The 23,259-nt window shown below is 44.1% G+C and overlaps 1 protein-coding gene across 1 annotated transcript in view; it reads left to right on the top strand.

The window, feature by feature from the left end:
- FGFR1 (fibroblast growth factor receptor 1) overlaps positions 1-23,259 on the top strand; it is a gene marked incomplete in the record, with an annotated part of 409,849 nt that overhangs the window by 122,837 nt on the left and 263,753 nt on the right. The window contains 1 exon segment of the mRNA XM_053718078.1: positions 8,082-8,251. Within this exon segment, the coding sequence (XP_053574053.1) occupies positions 8,082-8,251 (170 nt within the window).

Raw genomic sequence — 23,259 nt, 5'->3', positions numbered from 1 at the left:
AGTGATGCTTGGGCTCATGGCTATTCGGAACATAACGGTTTTATCATTAGACTACGCATTCCTTTTGGACTGGCGTGACTTTTTTTGCTGGATTACACGGTGCACCTCGTGATCGGGTGTGGTCACGTAATTCTAATTCCGTACTCTGACTGAGTGACGACGGAGAGAGTCTGTTCATCAGTTGTCTAGTTCACAGGAGGTGGTGAGTACCCAAGCCATTGGGGTTGTAAGGTGCCGTTCAGCTTTGTCATATTTGCAATCTCCAAGTTATGGAGGATTCGGATTTTTTAGAGACGGGCCATTTCTGACTCTGAGTATACGTCTTGTGAGGAGTATGAAATGGCCCTGGTTATTCATGCCCATCAGTTATGTTTCCGATTGCTGTGCTAGAGGTACTCTCTTCCCCCCAATTCAGGGGAGCGTAGAGGCGTTAGCCATTCCGCCCCTGAGGATTCCATGTCCAGTGAGGGCGCACGCCCAGAACCCTTCCTTTTGCTATGCAAGCAGGTGTCCCTAATGCCGTTACTCCCTCCGGAAGGCAGCTTGTTTCCTCCAGAGGTTACGCACGTTCGCGTGCCCTTGTATATTGCACTGGCACATTTATATCTCTTAAGAGAGAGGTATTTTGTTCCTAAATGGAAAGAGTCCACAGCTGCATTAATTAATTTTAGAGAATAAGAACCTGACCACCAGGAGGAGGGATGCATAGACACCCCACCAGAAGGCTTCAAATACTCCTCCCACTTACATTCACCCTCCACAGTCATTCTTTGCCTTTCATCCAGGAGGTTGGCAGAGAAGTGTCAGAAGTTTTTTTTTCCTCTTATGAAGGGTAGTACTCTTCGACATGGGGACGGAGTTTTAAGTAATACTATCAGGTCTCATCAGTGAGGGCCTGGATGAAAGTTAGAGACCGGAAGATGCCGGAAGACCTCTGCGAAACCATCCCGACTCATATTAACAGCTCCACAAGCAATCACGCGTTGTCGAATTTCCGCTTCAACTGCCTCGCTTTCCTTCCTCTCAAGCCACCCATGGCAGAGACCGCTGCTACTATTCGTCACACTTGAAGGGCCGTGTTCCTGTTCCACGGTGTAGATTTCGATAAAATCGTTTCATTTTACTTCATCAGAATGTACTGTAACTTATATTTTCCCGTAAGGAACTATCTTGCGGGACTTATTAAGTATATTTATAGGGCCTCAGTGAGGCTCCTTTGGTATCTTGGAATCGAGGGTTAATATCTCCAGAGGGGGATTATTGAACATTTTTTTTTTTTTTTTTAATCATGTTTGTGATTCAATCTGCTTATGTGTAGTGTTAACTGGACTCTTGACTTAGAACATAAAGGCCTTTGGAAGAGACGCAACCTTATGGTTGGGCGTGCTTTTTTTTGGACTGTACAGTTCACCTTGTGACTGGACGTGTTTACGTTCTGGTCTTCCATTTCCGCATTCCTGACCGTGTGGTGGCTGAAAAATTAGAGTCTGCTTGTGACTGGTTTTAGAAAGTGGTGAGTGCCCCAGCCATTGTGGGTGTCGGGTGCCGTTTAAGTTTTTTTCTTAGTCCATAATATTATATTCTCTATCTAGTTATGGAAGATTCGGATGCTGAGTCTATTCAAATTTTACATTTAGATTCTTCGACTTGTGAAGAATGCGAATTGGCCCCATTGACACAGGTCAATAAGTTAAGTTTGATATGCTGTATTAGTGCGCCCTGTTCCTCGGGCTCGGGGAATCGGGGGTCTGCTGAGCCATGCTCCTCTGGGGGTTCTGTCCTCCATTAGGCGAGTTCCCTACCGCTCCCTATTACTACACATGCTGGTAACCCAGATTATGTTTATCCCTCCTTACAGTGCGGCTTGTTCCCCCCCCCCTCCCCCCCCAGAGGTTGCAGCTTGTTTTCGCTTTCACATATTTTTGGCGATTATGTGTCTGTAAAGTCCAGACGTTTATTTGCATTTGTGCTCGTGCCCGATAGTCCTGGGTCTACCGGCCTTGGGTGGGCCTATACAGTTCCCTGCGGGTGTAGCTGTCCCTGAGTGTTGTGCCTTTCGTTACAGAATAGCGCGTCTTCGCATTTTACTCAGACACGTTTTTGAGTTATTAGAGGATCCTATCCTTAACGGATACGGGAATCCGCAGTCTTCTACTTTGAATGGCTCACCTCATTAGACATGAGGGGATGACGTAATTTCCAAATTGTCTGATTATTTAGATCTTTGCCAGTTTTATGTTGGAAGATCGGGATTCTGTTTGGCTGGTCCTGTGGGTATGCCTGCTTCTTCCTGGGCGTTAACCTAGGGTAGCCTTACATTTTTTTTTTTATCCGGTTAGGGTGCCTTTTAATTTTGTTTTTTTCCTTCTGGAACTTCTGGGATCGATTCTCTCTGGTTGCTTCTTTGGAAGTTTAAGGTACACGTTAGTCCTAGGTTTGTCTGTTTTACCTTCCCCTTTGAGGGAGAATTTAGCCAACTTGACAGTTATGACCCCAGCTGTGGCTGCTCCTGCTGGGATTCAGATCTTTTGTCTTGTGGCTTATTCAGACACGTGGTGCCTGTTTTGCCTGGCTGGTCCAGTGGGGCGCTGAGTGCTCACATTATTATTTGTGTGTTTTTCTTTACAAGTTCAGTTAAACACTCTAAAAGAATCCGTATGGCTGGGAGGATTTTGTCAGTCCTTATTCAACATTCAATCTGGTGACCGGATCAGTGGAGTTCCACTGCGTCACTATCTTGGCTCCGATTTCCAGGGGGCCTAGAGTTTCCTTCCTCTCTTGGGACGATAGGGGGCTTAGCACCTCCTTACCACTGTTTTAAGCGGTGTGGCCTTTTGAGGCTCTGGAATTGTCCTTGGACTTGTTCCTGCTGTGGTTCTCTCTTGAGACCTTTTGGACTTCGTCTGTTCCTCGGGTTCCTTCGGGGGACCTTTTTTCCCTTCGGGAGTTGGTTCCTTTGTAGGGATATGGGCAGTGTGGTCTCCTTGAGCTCTTTTTAGGCTTTCTTCCCTGGAGCTGGGGGATGCTCCGCATCCTTCTTTCAAATTCTCCTCCGATTTACTGGGGGTGATGTGTTGACTAGCCTTTGTTCGAGTGACTTTGTCCTCGAGCTTTCCTCTTGGTCGTAGTGTGGCTATTGCGCCTAGGGCTCTAGTGACCTTGTTTTGGTCTTTGCTTCCTTAGCTCCTTGGAGCATTGGACTCTGGCAAGGGGTGGTCTTGTCTTCTGGTTGGGACTTGCGAGTTTTACTAATTGTCCATTTTACTTTGGACATTATATGGTATCTCCCGGGGGTCTGGTTTTATATCAGATGGGGGATTTCAGTTTCCGGGTTCCTGTTTAATTGGGGGCTTGGATCTCTCCTCACTCTGGTTCTTCCGGTGGCTGAGGTTTTTATCAGCACTTCCTTGTGGATCCCCTTGCGGTTTGTACCGGACTGTTAGGATCTAGACGTTGTCCTTTGGTTGGGCTAGTTGAACTGGTTCAGTTGACCAGGTTTTCTGGGTGCCGATGCCCCCCTGGTCTTGCCTTTCACGTTAGTCGATTTCCCTTGGCCGGCTTGCTGAAAGAGTGTGATGGCTTCGCTGCTCTGCAAGCTCAGGGGTTAGCTGTGGAACCACTGCAGCTGTGGCACCTTGATCTGTGTGCTAGCCATTAAAATTCTTCAGGGGATTCCTTCCAGGTCAGGGCGTTGGAGATTTGTTCTCTCGGTTCAGCCTATAGATGTGTCTTGGGGCAGGTGCTCTGTCCTTCTGGCTCATTTGCCAGCCCCCTTTTGTCTGCGGGGGGCTGTATCCTTTCGGGGAGTGTGGTCCCTATCTTAGATCTTATCCTGGCTTTCGGAGGTTAGGACAGACGGGTTATTATTCTATTTCTGAGAGAGGTACGCTCTCTGTTGTTCTGTCCATTTGGAGAGTTGCTGGCTCTGCCTTGAGTCTGTTGGGCCTTTAGCTTGATCTCTAGGTCTACGGCCTTGTTGACGGTCTCCATGTGGTAATTACCCGAGCACTATGGTATTGGATGTGCCATTTTTTCCACTCGTTTGAGCCTGGGGTTTCTATGGTCCCCTGGTTTCAGACCTGCCGATGCTTGGGCTGGCCCGGCTGGAGGTAGGTCCTGAGATCCGTTGCTCTCTTGGATCTTGGGGGTGCATTGGTCCTCGTTGAGGTTCTGGGCTCTCATTTTTTTGTTGAGACCTATGTGTTGGTCTGGCAGTTTCAGTTGCCTAAAGTGTGCCTTCTGTAGTGGAGGTTTAGCACTCTACATTTTGGTAACGGTTTCTAGCAAGTATCTCTTCTGTGTCATCCTGAGGATGGCTGTGTGTTCTTGACTCAGGTGTTTACCTTCGTTTGGGTCTGCTACATGTAATTTTAGAAGTCCAAAATATTCCTGGGCATAACGGGAAAGAACTCATGCAGTAAGCGATATCCAAAAGCAGCAAACAAATTTCCAAGGTAATTCATAAGTCACCCTCAGCGATGTGAGTAAAAAAGTTTTAGCTTTATTGGGAACACGTAATAAAAACAAAAAGGAGCCTTGACTCCACAGGCATTAGGTCAGGGTCACAGCAAAGAAACCGCAGACATGTTTCGCGTGGTGCTCCACGCTTGATCACTGTGATGCCCGGGAGTATTTTGGACTTCTTTGATCACAGTGTGCGCTTTTGACAGAGGCGTGTCTTTCTGGGCTCCAGGTGCTGCAGCCTGAACTACACAGACCTGTGCCGACGCTGAAGAAAACGCTGCTCCTATACACGGACCCCCAGAATTGGTAAGCGCCACCTTTCTCTTTTTGGTTGTTTATACATGTTATTTTGTCCGATTTCTCCAGGGTTCTGAGTTCGGATGATGTTTGGTCTCCGTTTTCAGTTGTACCTAGGCGCTGGTTGACTTGCTGCCTGGCACGTGAAGGGTTGCTCTTTGCAACCAGCTAAAGCTTGATCGAGTGCTAGCTAGCTGTTCCAATCCTTGCAGAATGTTGGGAGAATTTTTTCTCTGTTCTGCTACCGGTTCTTGTGGTTTCTATTTGGAATGGACGTTACCTCCCCTTGTTGTCAGGACCCATTTAGGTCTTGCGAGCTTTGTTTGATGGGATTTTTCCTTTTATGGAGTTTGTGTGGTAACCTTTCGGTTCCCATTTGGTACTACCTTTATTCCTTTGGGAGTTTCGGCGGGGGTTCCCTTCGCTAGTAAAGGGTGTGTGGTAGGGGACTGACTGTTGGGCGACAGTGTTTCCCGGAGGACTGTTGGCTCAGTTGTGTCAGATGTTGCGGTCTCTAGCTAGGCTTCCGGGCTATCTGCTGGTCAGTGTCCTTGGGGCCTTTTCCCTTTTTTTGTTTTCTCAGCTTTGGGCGAACCAGGTTTTTTTTGTTGGGTAGTGGTTTCAGGCCTGGTGCCCTCAGAATGGGTCGCCTAATGTACCCTCCCGTTTTGGCATTGTGTCCTCTATAGCTTGGGTATTGTTTTCCCAAAAGTAATGAATGCAGCTGTGGACTCTCTCCATTTATGAAGAAAAACTTAAATTATGCTTACCTGATAATTTTCTTTTCTTCAGATGGAAAGAGTCCACAGCTCCCCACCCGTTATTTTTTCTGTGGGGCGTCTTTATTTTTTTATTCTTCTGGCACCTTTTCTCCCTGGTATTTCTTCTACTGTTCCTTGTTCCTCAGCAGAATGACTGGGGGATGAGGGAAGTGGGAGGAGTATTTAATCCTTTGGTTAGGGTGTCTTTGCCTCCTCTTTGTGGCCCGGTTGTTATTTTCCCAAAAGTAATGAATGCAGCTGTGGACTCTTTCCATCTGAAGAAAAGAAAATTGTCAGGTAAGCATAATTTAAGTTTTTTTTGGGTGGTGGCAGCGAATGTTCTTGTTTGGGAAGTGTAGGTAGGATTTTGGGGGTGGATGTGGGCTGGCTATTATGCCCTGGTAAGGATTTGGGATATGGCAGCTGGAGACCCTCTGAGGTTAACCCCTCAATGCCCGTACTATCCCTGTTGTCACAGCTTAGCAGGTAGCTCTGTCTGTGGCAAGCTCCAAACTGTCCTATTTAAATGGTCTTCCTGCTCCTGAGGTGTGGTAGCTAGGTTGTGAGACTGATCATATCAGAGCTTGCCAAAAAAGTTAGGGATACATTGATTTGGTATAGTTTTTATTTTTTGATAATCATTATGGCTTGTACAGTTATTTACAGCTCTTTTATTTCAGTATTCCTCAGTGTATTCCCTAAATAGTGTTTTGTTGAGTTTTACATTGTGCCACTGCATATTGTTCCTATCAGGGGTTAACAATTTGTGTGCCTCTCTTTACTGCATCTGATACATTAGCATCTACCCTTACTGTAATTCTTTACTCAATATTCTACTTTGATCCACAGATAATTTTACTCCTCCCTACTTCTGCTTGCTTTGTAGGGATATTAAGGTTTGTCCCCCTGCTTAGCTGTGTACCTCATTTTAACCATTTATGAGACACTCAAGTCAAAATTAAACTTTGATAATTCAGAATAGATAGAGCAGCAATTTTAAACAACTTTCCAATTTACTTCCATTAACAAAATGTGCACAGTCTTTTTATATTTACACTTTGAGTCACCAGCTCCTAGGCATGTGCAAGAATTTACTGAGTATATGTATTTGCATTTGTGATTGGCTGATAGCTCTCACATGATACAGGAGGAGTGGAAATAGACGTAACTTTGAAATATGTTTGAAAAAAATATCTACTATTCAATTTAAGTTCAGAGTAAGTGCTATTGCATTGTCTCGTTATCATGCATTTGTTGATTATGCAAATCTACTGTATGTATTGGTCCTTTTAATTTTGAATTGAGCTCCCCTTTAAGATCAGAGTTTAGGTCCTTTCTTTGATCCAGAGATCGAATTCTTATAGCCCATGTTCCTTATCTAAAAGAAGACTTTGAGCTATATGCACAGCAGAAGTTCTTTTGATCAAAGAATCTCACACCTTTTTAGAGGCACTGACAATGAGGCTGGAAACGGACACAAGATGTTACACACATTTAAAAAAAAATCAAAAAAAATCATGTTAACCCTTGTAATGCTGGGAGATCACACTACCTCTGCGGGATGACAATTACATGCATCTACTACACCTCATGAGTGTATCATATGTAGCCTACCTGCCTTAACAGTTTGCCCCCCCCCCCCCTATTACATGTTGGTGTCATGGACTTCTGCTTGTGTATAATATGTGATGTCTCATGGACTCTTACCTCCTGATGAAAGAAAACAAAAATTATGCTTTCTTGGCGGATTAATTTATTTTATTATAGTGAGAGTCCATGATCCCTGCCCTATTTTTTTTATTTTTTTTGCACAGTTGGTTGCAGTATTTGTTTTGCACTTTATTTGCTCTGCTGTCTTTCCTGATTTTCTGTTTTCCTCAAACTACTATTTGTTTATATGTATGACTGAGTGATTTGTGGGAGGGATTAAAGTTTTGTGTGTGTGGGGGGGGGGGTTGTGTGTGTTTTTTTTTTGCCTCCTCCTAGTGGACTGGGTGTAATCCCACATGTGATGCCTTGTGGACGCTCACCATTATTAAATACAAATCTGCTTACCTGATTATTTGTGAGATGCTAGGATTTACCAGTGGAACAAATAAAGGTGACTTTCAGTCCTGAAGTATAAAATACTTCATGCTGAAAGGCCCTTAGCTCCCAAGGCAGAATGCTATTTTGCTGTGAGGTGACGTTTCCACCTCTTAGCCAATAGCTATGTGGGCCAGCTGGCGCCATGCTGGATAGCTAGCACGCTATTGGCTAAGATCACCTCACATCAAAATAGTGTTCTGTCGTGGGCTGCCTGAGGTGCTCAGCGCGGCAAACGCTTCAGACAAATAAAGGAACTTTTAGCATGAAGAATTTTATACCTCATGACTGAAAGTCCCCTTTATTTGTTCCACTGGTAAATCCTAGCGTTTCACAAACGCTAGTATTTATCATCACTTTATCAGTGGTACAAAATAGGTTTACACAATTCGCACCAGTTGTTTTTGATTGGTAGTTTTTACAGTTGAAAAGAAGTCTGACCATTTTATATTTTATTTTTTATTTTTCCTACAGCAGATCCTTTTTGGCTAAACCCAGAGAAAATGGAAAAAAGGCTTCACGCGGTTCCAGCAGCAAAAACTGTTAAATTTAAGTGTCCAGCAGGAGGGAACCCCTCTCCCACACTCCGCTGGTTAAAGAATGGCAGAGAATTCAAACCAGATCACAGAATTGGTGGCTACAAGGTAATAAAATAATACAGATAAAATTATTTACAGAATTATTGTATCATTTTTTTTTTTTATTATCAATAAAATAGTCAAAACACTGTTTAGGGAACAAGCTAGTAAATTAAGCGCATGTAGATGAGGTTCTAAGAAATAAAGAATACAGATGATTGTTTCATGTTTCTTGGCATAACATCTTAACATATAAAACAATATGTGAGTTACAAAATGGATTTTTCTTTCTGTTATCACATATTGGGACACTAAATGAAAAAAATATTGGTGCACTCCAATGCAGAAAGAGTAGGAATAACATTTATAGATGTGCTATATTATAGGTTAAAAGAAAAAAACAGCTATCTATATAGATATATCTTTAAAAGGGAAATTCAAAGGCAATGACATTTTTTCATTGTTTTGTTGCTCCTGAGGACTTGGCCAGTAAGCTAATCAGCATTTTTATGTATCTGTCAATTACCAGCCTGCTCAGGCAGGGCATGAAAGCACCTGAACAACCTACATTCCCTATCCCTGAATCCGTTTCTGAGCTGGTCTTTAGGGAGGGGGACAAGCCAAGAGTATCCTTTGTTCTTTCCTCAAAGATTAAAGTGCCATAAAACAGGTTGAGATCTGTGCATATCCTAAAGGGATAATCAAGTAAAAATAGTTTGCATTAAAAAATTGTTTAAAAATTGTTGGGAAGTATTTTAAAATAATTTTCAAAAATAAGCAAAAATGCTTAAAATAGCCATGCTGCCTGGACACTGTTCTCCTCCACCCCTCTTATCAGTGTTTAGACAAAGGCATTGCATTTCGACTGAGTTCACAGCTTCTAGGCATGCTCCAGCAGATAATCCCTATTCACTTCTGCATTTTACCAAAACAACAATGGATATAGCTACAGCCATAAAATTGTGTGGGGGGATTTAGAGCTGTACAATTCAGAAACTTAAAAGAAAGGGCTAATAGCGAGGCACTGCAGTATAAATTTGCAGGTAAAGTAATTAATGTACATATTTCTCCAACATAGGTGTGTCCGGTCCACGGCGTCATCCTTACTTGTGGGATATTCTCTTCCCCAACAGGAAATGGCAAAGAGCCCAGCAAAGCTGGTCACATGATCCCTCCTAGGCTCCGCCTACCCCAGTCATTCTCTTTGCCGTTGCACCGGCAACATCTCCACGGAGATGGTTAAGAGTTTTTTTGGTGTTTAAATGTAGTTTTATCCTTCAATCAAGTGTTTATTTTAAAATAGTGCTGGTATGTACTATTTACTCTGAAACAGAAAAGAGATGAAGATTTCTGTTTGTAAGAGGAAGATGATTTTAGCAAACGTTACTAAAATCGATTGCTGTTTCCACACAGGACTGTTGAGATGAAGTAACTTCAGTTGGGGGAAACAGTTGGCAGACTTTTCTGCTTGAGGTATGACTGTCCACATTTCTAACAAGACTTTGTAATGCTGGAAGGCTGTCATTTCCCCTATGGGGACCGGTAAGCCATTTTCTTAGATTAAGTAAAAGAATAAAGGGCTTTATAAGGGCTTAAAAAACTGGTAGACATTTTTCTGGGCTAAAACGATTACTTTGCTAAGCATATTTGGCAGATTATAACTCTTAATAGTTATTATAATCTTGGGGATTGTTGTAAAAAAACGGCAGGCACTGTATTGGACACCTTTTTCAGATGGGGGCCTTTTCTAGTCATAGGCAGAGCCTCATTTTCGCGCCACTAATGCGCAGTTGTTTTTGGAAAGCAAGGCATGCAGATGCATGTGTGAGGAGCTAAGAACCACTGAAAAAGCTTATAGAAGGCGTCATTTGGTATCGTATTCCCCTCTGGGCTTGGTTGGGTCTCAGCAAAGCAGATACCTGGGACTGTATAGGGGTTAAATGTAAAAACGGCTCCGGTTCCGTTATTTTAAGGGTTAAAGCTTTCAAATTTGGTGTGCAATACTTTTAAGGCTTTAAGACACTGTGGTGAAATTTTGGTGAATTTTGAACAATTCCTTCATGCTTTTTCACAACCAATTTCATGCATTGTTCCTGTCACTACGGCAGCGTGTTTCTGGTTCGAAGAACTAGAAAAGTCGCTCAATAAAGAATCTTCGTATGAGGAGGTTATGGACAGAGTTCAAGCACTTAAATTGGCTAACTGTTTTATTTTAGATGCCGCTTTGCAATTAGCTAGATTAGCGGCGAAAAATTCAGGGTTTGCTATCGTGGCGCGCAGAGCGCTTTGGCTAAAGTCTTGGTCAGCGGATGTGTCTTCCAAGACAAAATTGCTTAACATCCCTTTCAAGGGTAAAACACTGTTTGGTCCTGATTTGAAAGAGATTATTTCCGACATCACCGGGGGAAAGGGCCACGCCCTTCCTCAGGATAGGTCTTTTAAGGCTAAAAATAAGCCTAATTTTCGTCCCTTTCGCAGAATCGGACCAGCCTCTAATTCTACATCCTCTAAGCAAGAGGGTAATACTTCTCAACCCAAACCAGCCTGGAGACCGATGCAAGGCTGGAACAAGGGTAAGCAGGCCAAGAAGCCTGCCACTGCTACCAAAACAGCATGAAGGGATGGCCCCCGATCCGGGACCGGATCTGGTGGGGGGCAGACTTTCTCTCTTTGCTCAGGCTTGGGCAAGAGATGTTCAGGATCCTTGGGCACTAGAAATAGTTTCTCAAGGTTATCTCCTGGAATTCAAGGAACTACCCCAGAGGGGAAGGTTCCACAGGTCTCAATTATCTTCAAACCAAATAAAAAGACAGGCATTCTTACATTGTGTAGAAGACCTGTTAAAGATGGGAGTAATTCATCCAGTTCCAATAGGAGAACAAGGGATGGGATTTTACTCCAACCTGTTCATAGTTCCCAAAAAAGAGGGAACATTCAGACCAATTTTAGATCTCAAGATCCTAAACAAATTTCTCAGGGTTCCATCCTTCAAAATGGAAACCATTCGAACGATCCTTCCTACCATCCAGGAAGGTCAATTTATGACCACGGTGGATTTAAAGGATGCGTACCTACATATTCCTATCCACAAGGAACATCATCAGTTCCTAAGGTTCGCTTTTCTGGACAAGCATTACCAGTTTGTGGCACTTCCATTCGGATTAGCCACTGCTCCGAGAATTTTCACAAAGGTACTAGGGTCCCTTCTAGCGGTTCTAAGACCAAGGGGCATTGCAGTAGTACCTTACTTGGACGACATCCTGATTCAAGCGTCGTCTCTGTCAAAAGCAAAGGCTCATACGGACATCGTCCTAGCCTTTCTCATATCTCACGGATGGAAAGTGAACAAAGAAAAAAGTTCTCTGTCCCCGTCAACAAGAGTTCCCTTCTTGGGAACAATAATAGATTCCTTAGAAATGAGGATTTTTCTGACAGAGGTCAGAAAATCAAAACTTCTAAGCTCTTGTCAAGTACTTCATTCTGTTCTTCATCCTTCCATAGCGCAGTGCATGGAAGTAATAGGATTGATGGTTGCAGCAATGGACATAGTTCCTTTTGCACGAATTCATCTAAGACCATTACAACTGTGCATGCTCAGACAGTGGAATGGGGATTATACAGACTTGTCTCCGACGATTCAAGTAGATCAAAAGACCAGAGATTCACTCCGTTGGTGGCTGATCCTGGACAACCTGTCACAGGGAATGAGCTTCCGCAGACCAGAGTGGGTCATTGTCACGACCGACGCCAGTCTGGTGTGCTGGGGTGCGGTCTGGGAAGCCCTGAAAGCTCAGGGTCTATGGTCTCGGGAAGAATCTCTTCTCCCGATAAACATTCTGGAACTGAGAGCGATATTCAATGCTCTCAAAGCTTGGCCTCATCTAGCAAGGGCCAGATTCATAAGGTTTCAATCAGACAACATGACGACTGTTGCATATATCAACCATCAGGGGGGAACAAGGAGTTCCCTGGCGATGGAGGAAGTGACCAAGATAATTCAATGGGCGGAGGATCACTCCTGCCACTTGTCTGCAATTCACATCCCAGGAGTGGAAAATTGGGAAGCAGATTTTCTGAGTCGTCAGACATTCCATCCGGGGGAGTGGGAACTCCATCCGGAAATCTTTGCCCAAATAACTCAGTTATGGGGCATTCCAGACATGGATCTGATGGCCTCTCGTCAGAACTTCAAGGTTCCTTGTTACGGGTCCAGATCCAGGGATCCCAAGGCGACTCTAGTGGATGCACTAGTAGCACCTTGGACCTTCAACCTTCAACCTAGCTTATGTATTCCCACCGTTTCCTCTCATTCCCAGGCTGGTAGCCAGGATCAATCAGGAGAGGGCTTCGGTGATCTTGATAGCTCCTGCTGGCCACGCAGGACTTGGTTGCAGACCTGGTGAATATGTCATCGGCTCCACCATGGAAGCTACCTTTGAGACAGAAGGACCTTTCTTGTTCAAGGTCCATTCGAACATCCGAATCTGTTTCCCCTCCATCGACTGCTTGGAGATTGAACGCTTGATTTTAGTAAAGCGTGGGTTTTCAGATTCTGTAATAAGATACTCTGATTCAGGCTAGAAAGCCTGTAACTAGAAAGATTTTAGTCATAAAATGATGGAAAAAAATATCTGTTGGTGTGATCTAATGGATTCCCCTGGAACAAGATAAAAATTCCTAAGATTCTATCCTTTCTACAAGAAGGTTTGGGAGAAAGGATTATCTGCAAGTTCTCTGAAGGGACAGATCTCTGCTTTATCTGTTCTACTTCACAAAAGGCTGGCAGCTGTGGCCAGACGTTCAAGCGTGTTGTTCAGGCTCTGGTTAGAATCAAGCCTGTTACAGACCTTTGACTCCCTCCTGGAGTCCTAAATCTAGTTTCCTTTCAGTTCTATCAAGGGGTTCCCGTTTGAAACCCTTACATTTCGTAGATATTATGTTATTATCTGGAAAGTTTTTGTTTTAGGTTGCAATTTCTTCTGCTTAGAAGAGTTTCAGAGTTATCTGCTCTGCAGTGTTCTCCGCCCTATCTGGTGTTCATGCAGATAGAGGTGGTTTTGCGTACTAAGCTGGTTTTCTTCCGAAAGTTGTTTCCAACAAAATATTAACCAAGGAGATAGTTTTACTTCTTTGTGTCCGACATCCAGTTTCAAAGAAGGAACGTTTGTTACAACAATTTTGGACGTAGTCCCGTGCTCTAAAATTCTATTTAGAGGCTACTAAAGATTTCAGACAAACATCTTCTTTGTTTGTTGTTTATTCTGGTAAAAGAGGGAGGTCAAAAAGCAACTCTACCTCTCTTTCTTTTTTGGCTTAAAAGCATTATCGATGTGGCTTATGGATCTGGCCGACGCAGCCTCCTGAAAGAAGCACAGCTCACGTCCACTACGGGCTGTGGCTTCCACCTGGCCTTCAAGAACGAGGCTTCTGTTGACAGATATGTAAGGCAGGCGACTGGCTTCTCACTGCACACTTTTGCCAAATTTTACAAATTTGATAGCTTTTGCTTCTCGGAGGCTATTTTTGGGAGAAAGGTTTTGCAAGCGTGGTGCCCTTCCATTTCGGTGACCTGATTTGCTCCCTCCCTTCATCCGTGTCCTAAAGCGTTGGTATGTGGTTCCCACAAGTAAGGGATGACCCGTGGACCGGACACACCGTTGGAGAAGGTAATTTATCTGGTAAGCATTACATTCTGTTTTTGTCTCTCTCACTTGTTTTATTGTCCCTTATAGCATATTTTTCTTCATAAATGGAAAGAGTCCACAGCAGGCATTCATTACTTTTGGGAAAATAAGAACCTGGCCACCAGAGGGAGGCAAAGACACCCCAGCCAAAGGGCTTTATTACGTCTTCCCACTCCCCTCATCCCCCCAGTCATCTTGGCCTTCGTCCCAGGGAGGTTGGCAGAGAAGTGTCAAGCAAGTTTCTCTTATGGAGGGTTAGTACTCTTCGTCATGGGACTGGAGTTTATAAGTAGTCTATCAGCCTCTCAGTGAGATGCATGGATGAAAGTTAGTCCGTGAGGCAGTGAGAGTCTTTCTGCGAAAGCATCCCGACTCATATTACAGCACCACCAAGCAATCAGCGTTGACGATTTCTCTGGCTGCTTCTTCTCTCAAGCTCCATGGCAGAGGGCAACGCTACTATCTGTCACACATGAAGAGCCGTGTTCCAGTTCCACGGCATAGATTCCGGTTAAGATCGGTTTCATTTTACTTTCTCATGATATGTATTGCATTGCCCCAACTCAGGGGGTGACATTACATTCAAACAGAAATATAAGAGCAACTGCAGTACCACCTAGGCAGTTTTACTTGCTAAAATGCAGCTGCAATTTGATTTACATAGGGGAAGAACCAAAAGAAATATACGTACAAGGCTGGGAGAACATGTCAATAATATAAAAAATGGCCTCATGACACACAGTGTGCCAGAACATTTCAAATTACATCATAATTCAAATCCTGCATCCCTTAAAATCCAAGTCATAGACTGGATACCCCCCAATATATTTCCAAACAGCTTTCTAACACTCAGACGCAGAGGAATCATGGTGGATTTACCAACTTTAACACCATGCAACCATCAGGTCTAAACCTAGAATTAGACCTGCAAGCTTTCATGTAGCTTTATTTTTATTTTTTTATTTTTTTTTTATTTTTTTCAAAAAACACAATATCCAGATTTTTAATTTAGTGTATACAACTACAAATTGTTTTTAAGATTCTTTCTAGTTTTTAACAAACAAGGTTTTTTAACATAAAGTTTATTGTCTATTTTCTTATCTATGTTCATATTTTAATGTTTACTATAGCATTCAAGGTGGTAACACTGAACAAATCCTATATGTTTTTCAAACATACAATAATGCAAAGCTTTAACAAGCTCACCTGCCAATCAGTAACACCACACTCTGACAGGCTGGTAACTAATCATGCAATTAATGGTCCCTTTATAAAGCCGGTAGGCAACCATGCTTGCAACACTTCTAATTTTTCATCTCTTGAGAAAGTCTGGGCGTCTCAGACGAAACGCGTAGAGTTTGTTTCATAGCTGTATGTTATATCATAACACAGTTTGGATGTAAAGATACCTTTATATGCAGATTTTATTTGTGCCTCTTGTAAGTAGCCATTTGTATGTGTGCACTTACACTGAATTAAAGAATACTACACTTGAATTGGGGCTGCGCCTGTCTTTGCTTTCTTTTCACAGACCTTTTCCCGAGAGGCTACCACCTTTGTGGGACTAGGTAAGCAAAAGGTAGGGAACAGCAGCCAAAACAATTAGGGCACAGGAGCCAGGAAGCAGCCACCTCAGCCACATCATGTGAAATGGACCTTTATTGTTGCCATGGTCTGTTTTGTGGACCATGGCACAATAAAGGTCATTTTACTTTAAACTGCAAAGACTGGAGCACCCTTTCTTTTGGAGTTTCACCTTGTGGGACTAACTATAACGCAGGGTCTCAGTGGAGGCTCCTTTTGTATCTTGGAATCAAGGGTTAATATCTCCTAAGGGGGGTTATTGAACAGGGGGGGGGGGTAATCATGTTTGTGATTCGACCCTGTTATGTGTAGTGCTACTTTGGGCTTGAGGCCTTGTGGAACATAACGGCTTTGGTAATGGCGCGGGCCTTTACAGTCGGGCGTGTTTTTTTTTGGATTGTATGGCCTACCTTGTGAACGGGCGTGGTCACGTTTTGCCTTTCCAGTTCCGCATTCCTGACCGTGTGGCAACGGAAAGATTCAGGCCTGCTGGTGTCTGGTGCTAGGAGGTGGTGAGTGCCCCAGCCATTGGGGGTGTAAGGTGCCGTTTAGGGTTTATTTGTCTAATTAGTCCAAACTTTTTGTATTCATTCCCAGCTATGGGGGACTCTGATGTTGAGATTCAAGTAGTCTTTGATTCAGATTCTATTTCTTGTGACGAGAATGCGAACCGGCCCAGATAACGCATGACAGTCAGTTATGTTCCTATGGCTTTCCTAGTGGGTCCAATTCCTCTGACCGGGGAATAAAGGGGTCGCTGAGCCATCCGCCTCTGGGGGTTCTGTCCCTCGAGTTGCGAGTTCCCTACCACTTACTGTTGCTACACGTGCAGGTGGAACCCAGACTATGCTTACCCTGGACAGCGGTTTGTTCCCTCCGGAGGTTGCGGGCACATTTCCGTATTCAAATTCTTATGGCGTTGGCACATCCTGCAGCTTCCAGATGTTTGCTTAAGATTGTGTTAGTGTTCCGTAAACCCGGGTTCCCTAGGCATGGGATGGCCCATTCACTTATCCGGGGGAGCGACTGGTCCTGAGGCTCCGGCGGCGGTGTGCCATGCTTTTCGGTACATACTGGCGGCCCTTTGTGTTCTACTACGGCACATCCTGTGTGTTGGGAGGATCCCATCCTTAATGGATTATAGGGGTTCTGGATCTTCCTTTCCAAATAGCTCTCAGATTAATTATAAGGGGATAAAGTAATCTTTTTATAATCTGATTTGAGTATCTTTTCCTATCTGAGCTTGGTGGGGCAGTGTTCCGTTGGGCTGGTCCTGCGGGTGTTCCTGTTCTCATTGGGCGTTAACCTACGGGTTGCCTTTTCTTCTTATTTCTCCCTGGGGTAGGATGTCTTTTTTTTGATTTTACATGCTCATGTTTTGTTTTATATTCCTTTCTGGGATTTATTTCTGAATCGATACTCGAGATTTAATGATCGCCACTTGTTTCTCTTCTACGGATGTTGTTCTGCGGACGCGTTCGTCCTCTGTCGTTTATCTCCCTTCCTGGGGGTGTGTATTTCAAGTAAGGGGCTGAGGTTCAGCTCCTTATGGCATCGGGGGGCACCTGGATTAATTTTTGTTCGGCTCTACTTATGGCTTGGCCTTGTAAGCCTGTGTGCCGTTGTTGTCTGTGCCCTTCATTGAGGTGGGTTTTCTTTCTCTGGAAGATGTTGCCCTGGTCCCTGGTGTGCAGGAGGGTGGAACAGGTTGTACCTTTTAAGAGGGGCGATTCTCTTTCTGGATTGTTCTGTTCTGTCTCAGGCTACTTTTTACTTGGCCCGCAAGTTTTTCCTTGTTTTCAGTCGTCTTGGTATGACTGCTGCGTTTGGTACTCAGTAGGGCTGCTTCTCTGGGGTTATCACACGTGTTAGTTGGAATATGTTGATATTCTGAGTACCTGGCGACTTGGGACTATGGTTTCAGTTGGTTGTTCGAGGCAATTGCTCTGTTTGTTTTTTTCCCAGATGTTTTGCTTCTTTGTTCTGTTTCCCGATTCAACCTTGTGGGTTCAGTGCTGTCGGGTCTGGGGCGTTGCCTTTCCCTTGTTTTGGGAACACCTTGGGGTCCCTGTGAGCGTGGTTTCGCTTTTTGGGTTTCCATTTTTATTTTGGATGTTATTGCACCCTGTTTTATGGTTTTCGGAGATTCCTTGTTAATCCTTCATAACCTCTCCTTTCTCCAACATTTGGTGTGTCCGGTCCACGGCGTCATCCATTACTTGTGGGAATATTCTCTTCCCTAACGAGGAAATGGCAAAGAGCACAGCAAAACTGTCTATATAGCCCCTCCTCAGGCTCCGCCCCCCCAATCATTCTCTTTGCCGCTCTGAACAAGTAGGCATCTCCACGGGGGTGGATGGTGAAGAGTCTGTGGTGTTTAGTTGTAGTTTTTTATTTCTTCTATCAAGAGTTTATTTTAAATAGTGCTGGGCTTGTACTATTTACTCTACAACAGAAAAGTGGATGAAGATTCTGTTTAAGAGGACTATGATTTAGCACAGGAGTAACTAAAATCCATTGCTGTTTTACCACGCAGGACCTGTTGAAACCAGAGAACTTCAGTTGGGGGTAACAGTTTGCAGACTCATCTGCTTCAGGTATGACTATCTCCTTCTAACAACACAGGCTAATGCTAGATGAGTCATTTTTCCCCTCAGGGAAAACGGGTAAGCCATTTTTCTTTAATCTCAGCAAAATAGATAACAGGCTTCTCCTTTTTGATTTTTATGCTGGTAGACACTATTAGGGGCCAAATCGATTGGTTTTTATTACAATATCATGGCATTTGAAATGTTTTATAAGCTTATATACACTTGGGGACATTTTTTATTTGATCTGGCTTGTTTTAGACACCTAAATCTAGTCAGGAAGGCCCCTTCACTCTAGTATACTGAGGGAGGAGACCTCATTTTGGCGCTTCAGCTGCGCAGGTTGATTTCAAGGCAGTGCATGCAGTTTCATGTGAGAGGGTCCTGTGGCTCAGAAAGTGGACTCCAGAAGGCTTATTTCTGTGGATGGTTGACCCCTAAGGAAGGTAAAAAGCTACAGCAATGCTGTAGCAGGGATTGTAAGTGTATAAAAACGGTTAAAATCCCAACAATTAGCTCTGGTTTGCTTTGTTTTAAGGGCTAAGAGTCTCCATTTTTGCTGTGCAAATAGTTTCAAAGCATTAAGACACTGGGGTCCAAATTTCATAAAAATCGGATATGCCTTCATAGTTTTTGAACATTCAGAAATAAAGTGTGTCATTTTATTATTTAAAGAGACAGTAACGTTTTTGTTTAAAATCGTTTTTATTGCATTGTTTGCCTGCCTAAATCTGTTTAACATGTCTGTGCCATCAGATAACCTATGTTCTGTGTGTGTAGAGACAAATGTGGTTCCCCCTTCGAGTGTTTGTGATAATTGTGCCATAGCGTCCAAACAAAATGAGGACAGCTCTGTTACATTTCATAATGTTGCCCAAGATGATTTATCTAATGAAGGTGGTGGGGATAGTTCTACATCCTCTCCTTCTGTGTCTACACCAGCTTTGCCCGCGCAGGTGACACCTAGTGCGCCAGTGGCTTATTTCTATGCAACAATTAACAGCAGTAGTGGATAATTCTTATAGCAAAATCTTTTATCCAAACTGCCAGCATTTCAGAGAAAGCGTGAATTGTTCTGTTTTTAAATACAGATAAAAAAGGGATGAACATATAGACGCTGACGATGCCTTATCTATTTTACCCTCACATCAATCGGAATTGGCTGTGAGGGAAGGGGCTGTCTGAGGAGAAATTTCTGACTCAGGAAAAATTTCTCAACAGGCAGAACCTGATATAGTAGCATTTAAGTTTAAGCTAGAACATCTCCGCGCCTTGCTTAAGGAGGTATTAGCTACTCTGGATTGACTGTGATTCTATGGTAGTACCAGAAGTTGTGCAAATTGGACAAATTCTTAGAGGTCCCAGTGACCGACGACGCTTTTTCCAATACCCAAGAGGGTAGCGGACATAGTGGATAAGGAGTGGAGAAGCCGGGTATACCCTTTGCCCCACCTCCTATATTTAAGAAAATGTTTCCCATAGTAGACCCTAGAAGGGGACGCATGGCAGACGGTCCCGAAGGTTGAGGGAGCTGTTTCAACACTAGCGAAGCGCACAACTATTCCTATAGAGGACAGCTGCGCTTTCAAACATCTATGGATAAAAAATTGGAAGGATTGCTTAAAAAGATTTTTGTTCAGCAAGGGTTCATCCTTCAACCAGCTACGTGTATTATTACTGTCACTTCAGCGGCGTCCTTTTGGTTCGAGGAATTAGAAAGGTCGCTCCAGAAGAGAGACTTCCTATAAGAAGGTCATGGACAGAATTCTCAGCACTAAAGTTAGCTAATTCCTTTTATATTGGATGCCGCTTTTCAAATAACGAAATTGGCGGCGAAAAACTCAGGTTTTGCTATAGTAGCGCGGAGGGCCGCTTTGGGCTAAAATCCTGGTCGGCAGATGTGTCGTCCAAGACTAAGTTACTTAATATTCCTTTCAAGGGTAAGACCCTTTTGGGCCGAATTGAAAGGAAATTATTTCAGACATCACTGGGGGTAAGGCCGATGCCCTCCCACAGGATAGGGCCTTTTAGGGCTAAGAACAAGTCTAATTTCGTTCCTTTCGCAATTTCAGGAACGGACCGGCTAATAACTCCACTGCCGCTAGACAAGAAGGTAACGCGGCCCAGCCCAAACCCGCATGGAAGCCCATGCAAGGCTGGAACAAGGGTAAACAGACCAAGAAACCTACTGCTGCTACCAGACAGCATGAAGGGGTAGCCCCCGATCCGGGACCGGATCTGGTAGGGGGCAGGTTATCTCTTTGCTCAGGCTTGGGCAAGAGATGTTCCGGATCCCGGGGCACTAGAGAGAGTCTCCAAGGGATACCTGCTAGAGTTGAAGGGACTTCCTCCAAGGGAAGGTTCCACCTGTCTCGCTTATCTTCAGACCAGATAAAGAAACAGGCATTCTTACATTGTGTAAGAGACCTATTAAAGATGGGAGTGATAAACCCAGTCCCCTCAGGGGAACAAGGTCTAGGGTTTTACTCAAACCTGTTTGTAGTTCCCAAAAAAGAGGGAACTTTCAGGCCAATTCTGGATTTAAAGATATTAAACATGTTCCTCAGTGTTCCATCCTTCAAAATGGAAACCTTTCGGACAATCTTGCCGACAATCCAGCAGGGTCAATATTTGACTACCGTGGACCTAAAGGATGCGTATCTGCATATCCCAATCCACAAAACTCATCATCAGTTCCTGAGGTTCGCCTTTCTAGACAAACATTACCAGTTCGTGCTCTTCCATTCGGTTTAGCCACCGCTCCCAGAATTTCACTAAAGGTGCTAGGGTCCCCTTCTAGCGTCCTAAGGCCGAGGTGCATCGCTGTAGCGACCTTACCTAGACGACATCCTAATCCAAGCGTCGTCTCTTTCCAAAGCAAGGGCTCATACAGACATTGTGTTGGCCTTTCTCAGATCTCACGGGTGGAAGGTGAACATAGAAAAAGAGTTCACTGTCACCGTCCACAAGGGTTCCTTTTCTGGGAACAATAATAGATTCTGTGGAAATGAAGATCTTCCGACAGAAGTCAGAAAGATAAAACTTCTAAACGCTTGTCGAGTTCTTCATTCTATTCCTCAGCCCTCCATAGCTCAGTGCATGGAAGTAATAGGACTAATGGGTCGCAGCAATGGACGTGGTTCCTTTTGCTCGAATTCATTTAAGACCATTACAGCTGTGCATGCTCAATCAGTGGAATGGGGACTATACAGACTTGTCTCCCCAAATTCAAGTAGACCAGGTAACCAGGGACTCACTTCTCTGGTGGTTGACCCAGGATCACCTGTCTCAGGGAATGAGTTTCCTCAGACCGGAGTGGGTCATTGTCACTACCGACGCCAGCCTCTTGGGTTGGGGGCGCGGTCTGGGACTCTCTGAAAGCTCAGGGTCTATGGTCTTCGGGAAGAATCGCTTCTTCCCGATAAACATTTTGGAACTAAGAGCAATATTCAATGCGCTCCTGGCTTGGCCTCAACTAGCGGAAGCCAGGTTCATAAGGTTTCAGTCGGGACAACATAACGACTGTTGCGTACATCAAATCATCAGGGGGGGAACAAAGAGTTCCCTAGCGATGAAGGAAGTAACCAAGAATCATCCAAGTGGCGGATGGATCACTCCTGCCATCTATCTGCAATTCACATCCCAGGAGTAGACAACTGGGAGGCGGACTATTTGAGTCGTCAGACTTTCCATCCGGGGGAGTGGGAACTCCACCCGGAGGTCTTTGCTCAGTTAACCCAATTAATGGGGGCTTTCCAGACATGGATCTAATGGCATCCCGTCAGAACTTCAAGATTCCTTGCTACGGGTCCAGATCCAGGGATCCCAAGGCGACTCTAGTGGATGCATTAGTGGCGCCTTGATCGTTCAACCTAGCGTATGTGTTTTCCACCGTTTCCTCTCCTTCCCAGGCTCATAGCCAAGATCAAACAGGAGAAGGCCTCAGTGATTCTGATAGCTCCTGCGTGGCCACGCAGGGACTTGGTATGCAGACCTGGTGAATATGTCATCGGCTCCACCATGGAAGCTACCTTTGAGACAGGATCTTCTAGTACAAGGTCCATTCGAACATCCAAATCTAGTTTTCTCTGCATGCTGACTGCTTGGAAATTGAACGCTTGATTTTATCCAAGCGTGGGGTTTTCAAATTCTGTGATAGATACTCTGGTCCAAGCCAGAAAAACCTGTGACTAGAAAGATTTACCATAAAATATGGAAAAAATATATCTGGATTCTCCTGGAGTAAGATTAAAATTCCAAAGATTCTCTCCTTTCTCCAAGAAGGTTTGAATAAAGGGTTGTCAGCTAGTTCTCTAAAGGGACAGATTTCTGCTTTATCTGTCTTGTTACACAAACGACTGGCAGCTGTGCCAGATGTACAAGCTTTTGTTCAGGCTTTGGTCAGAATCAAGCCTGTTTACAGACCCATGACTCCTCCGTGGAGTCTAAATTTAGTTCTTTCAGGTTCTTCAAGGGGTTCCGTTGAACCTTTACATTCAATAGATATTAAGTTACTATCTTGGAAAGTTCTGTTTTTGGTTGTTATTTCTTCTGCTAGAAGAGTTTCTGATTATCTGCTTGCAGTGTAATCCACCCTATCTGCTTTTTCCATTCAGATAAGGTTGTTTTGCGTACTAAGCCTGGTTTTCTTCCAAAAGTTGTTTCCAACAAGATTATTAACCAGGAAATAGTTGTTCCCTTCTCTGTGTCCGAATCCAGTTTCAAAGAAGTAACGTTTGTTACACAATTTAGATGTAGTTTGTGCTTTAAAGTTCTATTTAGAAGCAACAAAAGATTTTAGACCAACCTCATCTTTGTCGTTTACTCTGGTAAGAGGAGAGGTCAAAAAGCTACTGCTACCTCTGTTTCTTTCTGGCTGAAAAGCATTATCCGATTGGCTTATGAGACTGCCGGACGCAGCCTCCTGACCGAATCACAGCTCACTCTACTAGGGCTGTGGGCTTCCACATGGGCCTACAAGAACGAGGGCTTCTGTTGATCAGATATGTAAGGCAGCGACTTGGTCTTCTCTGCACACTTTTACCAAATTCTACAAATTTGATACTTATGCTTCTTCGAGGCTGTTTTTGGAGAGAGTTTGCAAGCCGTGGTGCCTTCCATTTAGGTAAACCTGATTTGCTCCCTCCCTTCATCCGTGTCCTAAAGCTTTGGTATTGGTTCCCACAAGTAATGGATGACGCCGTGGACCGGACACACC

This window comes from Bombina bombina, chromosome 6, assembly GCF_027579735.1.
Source record: "Bombina bombina isolate aBomBom1 chromosome 6, aBomBom1.pri, whole genome shotgun sequence".
Classification (NCBI taxonomy): Eukaryota; Metazoa; Chordata; class Amphibia; order Anura; family Bombinatoridae; genus Bombina; species Bombina bombina.
This window is presented reverse-complemented; position numbering and strand designations above follow the sequence as displayed.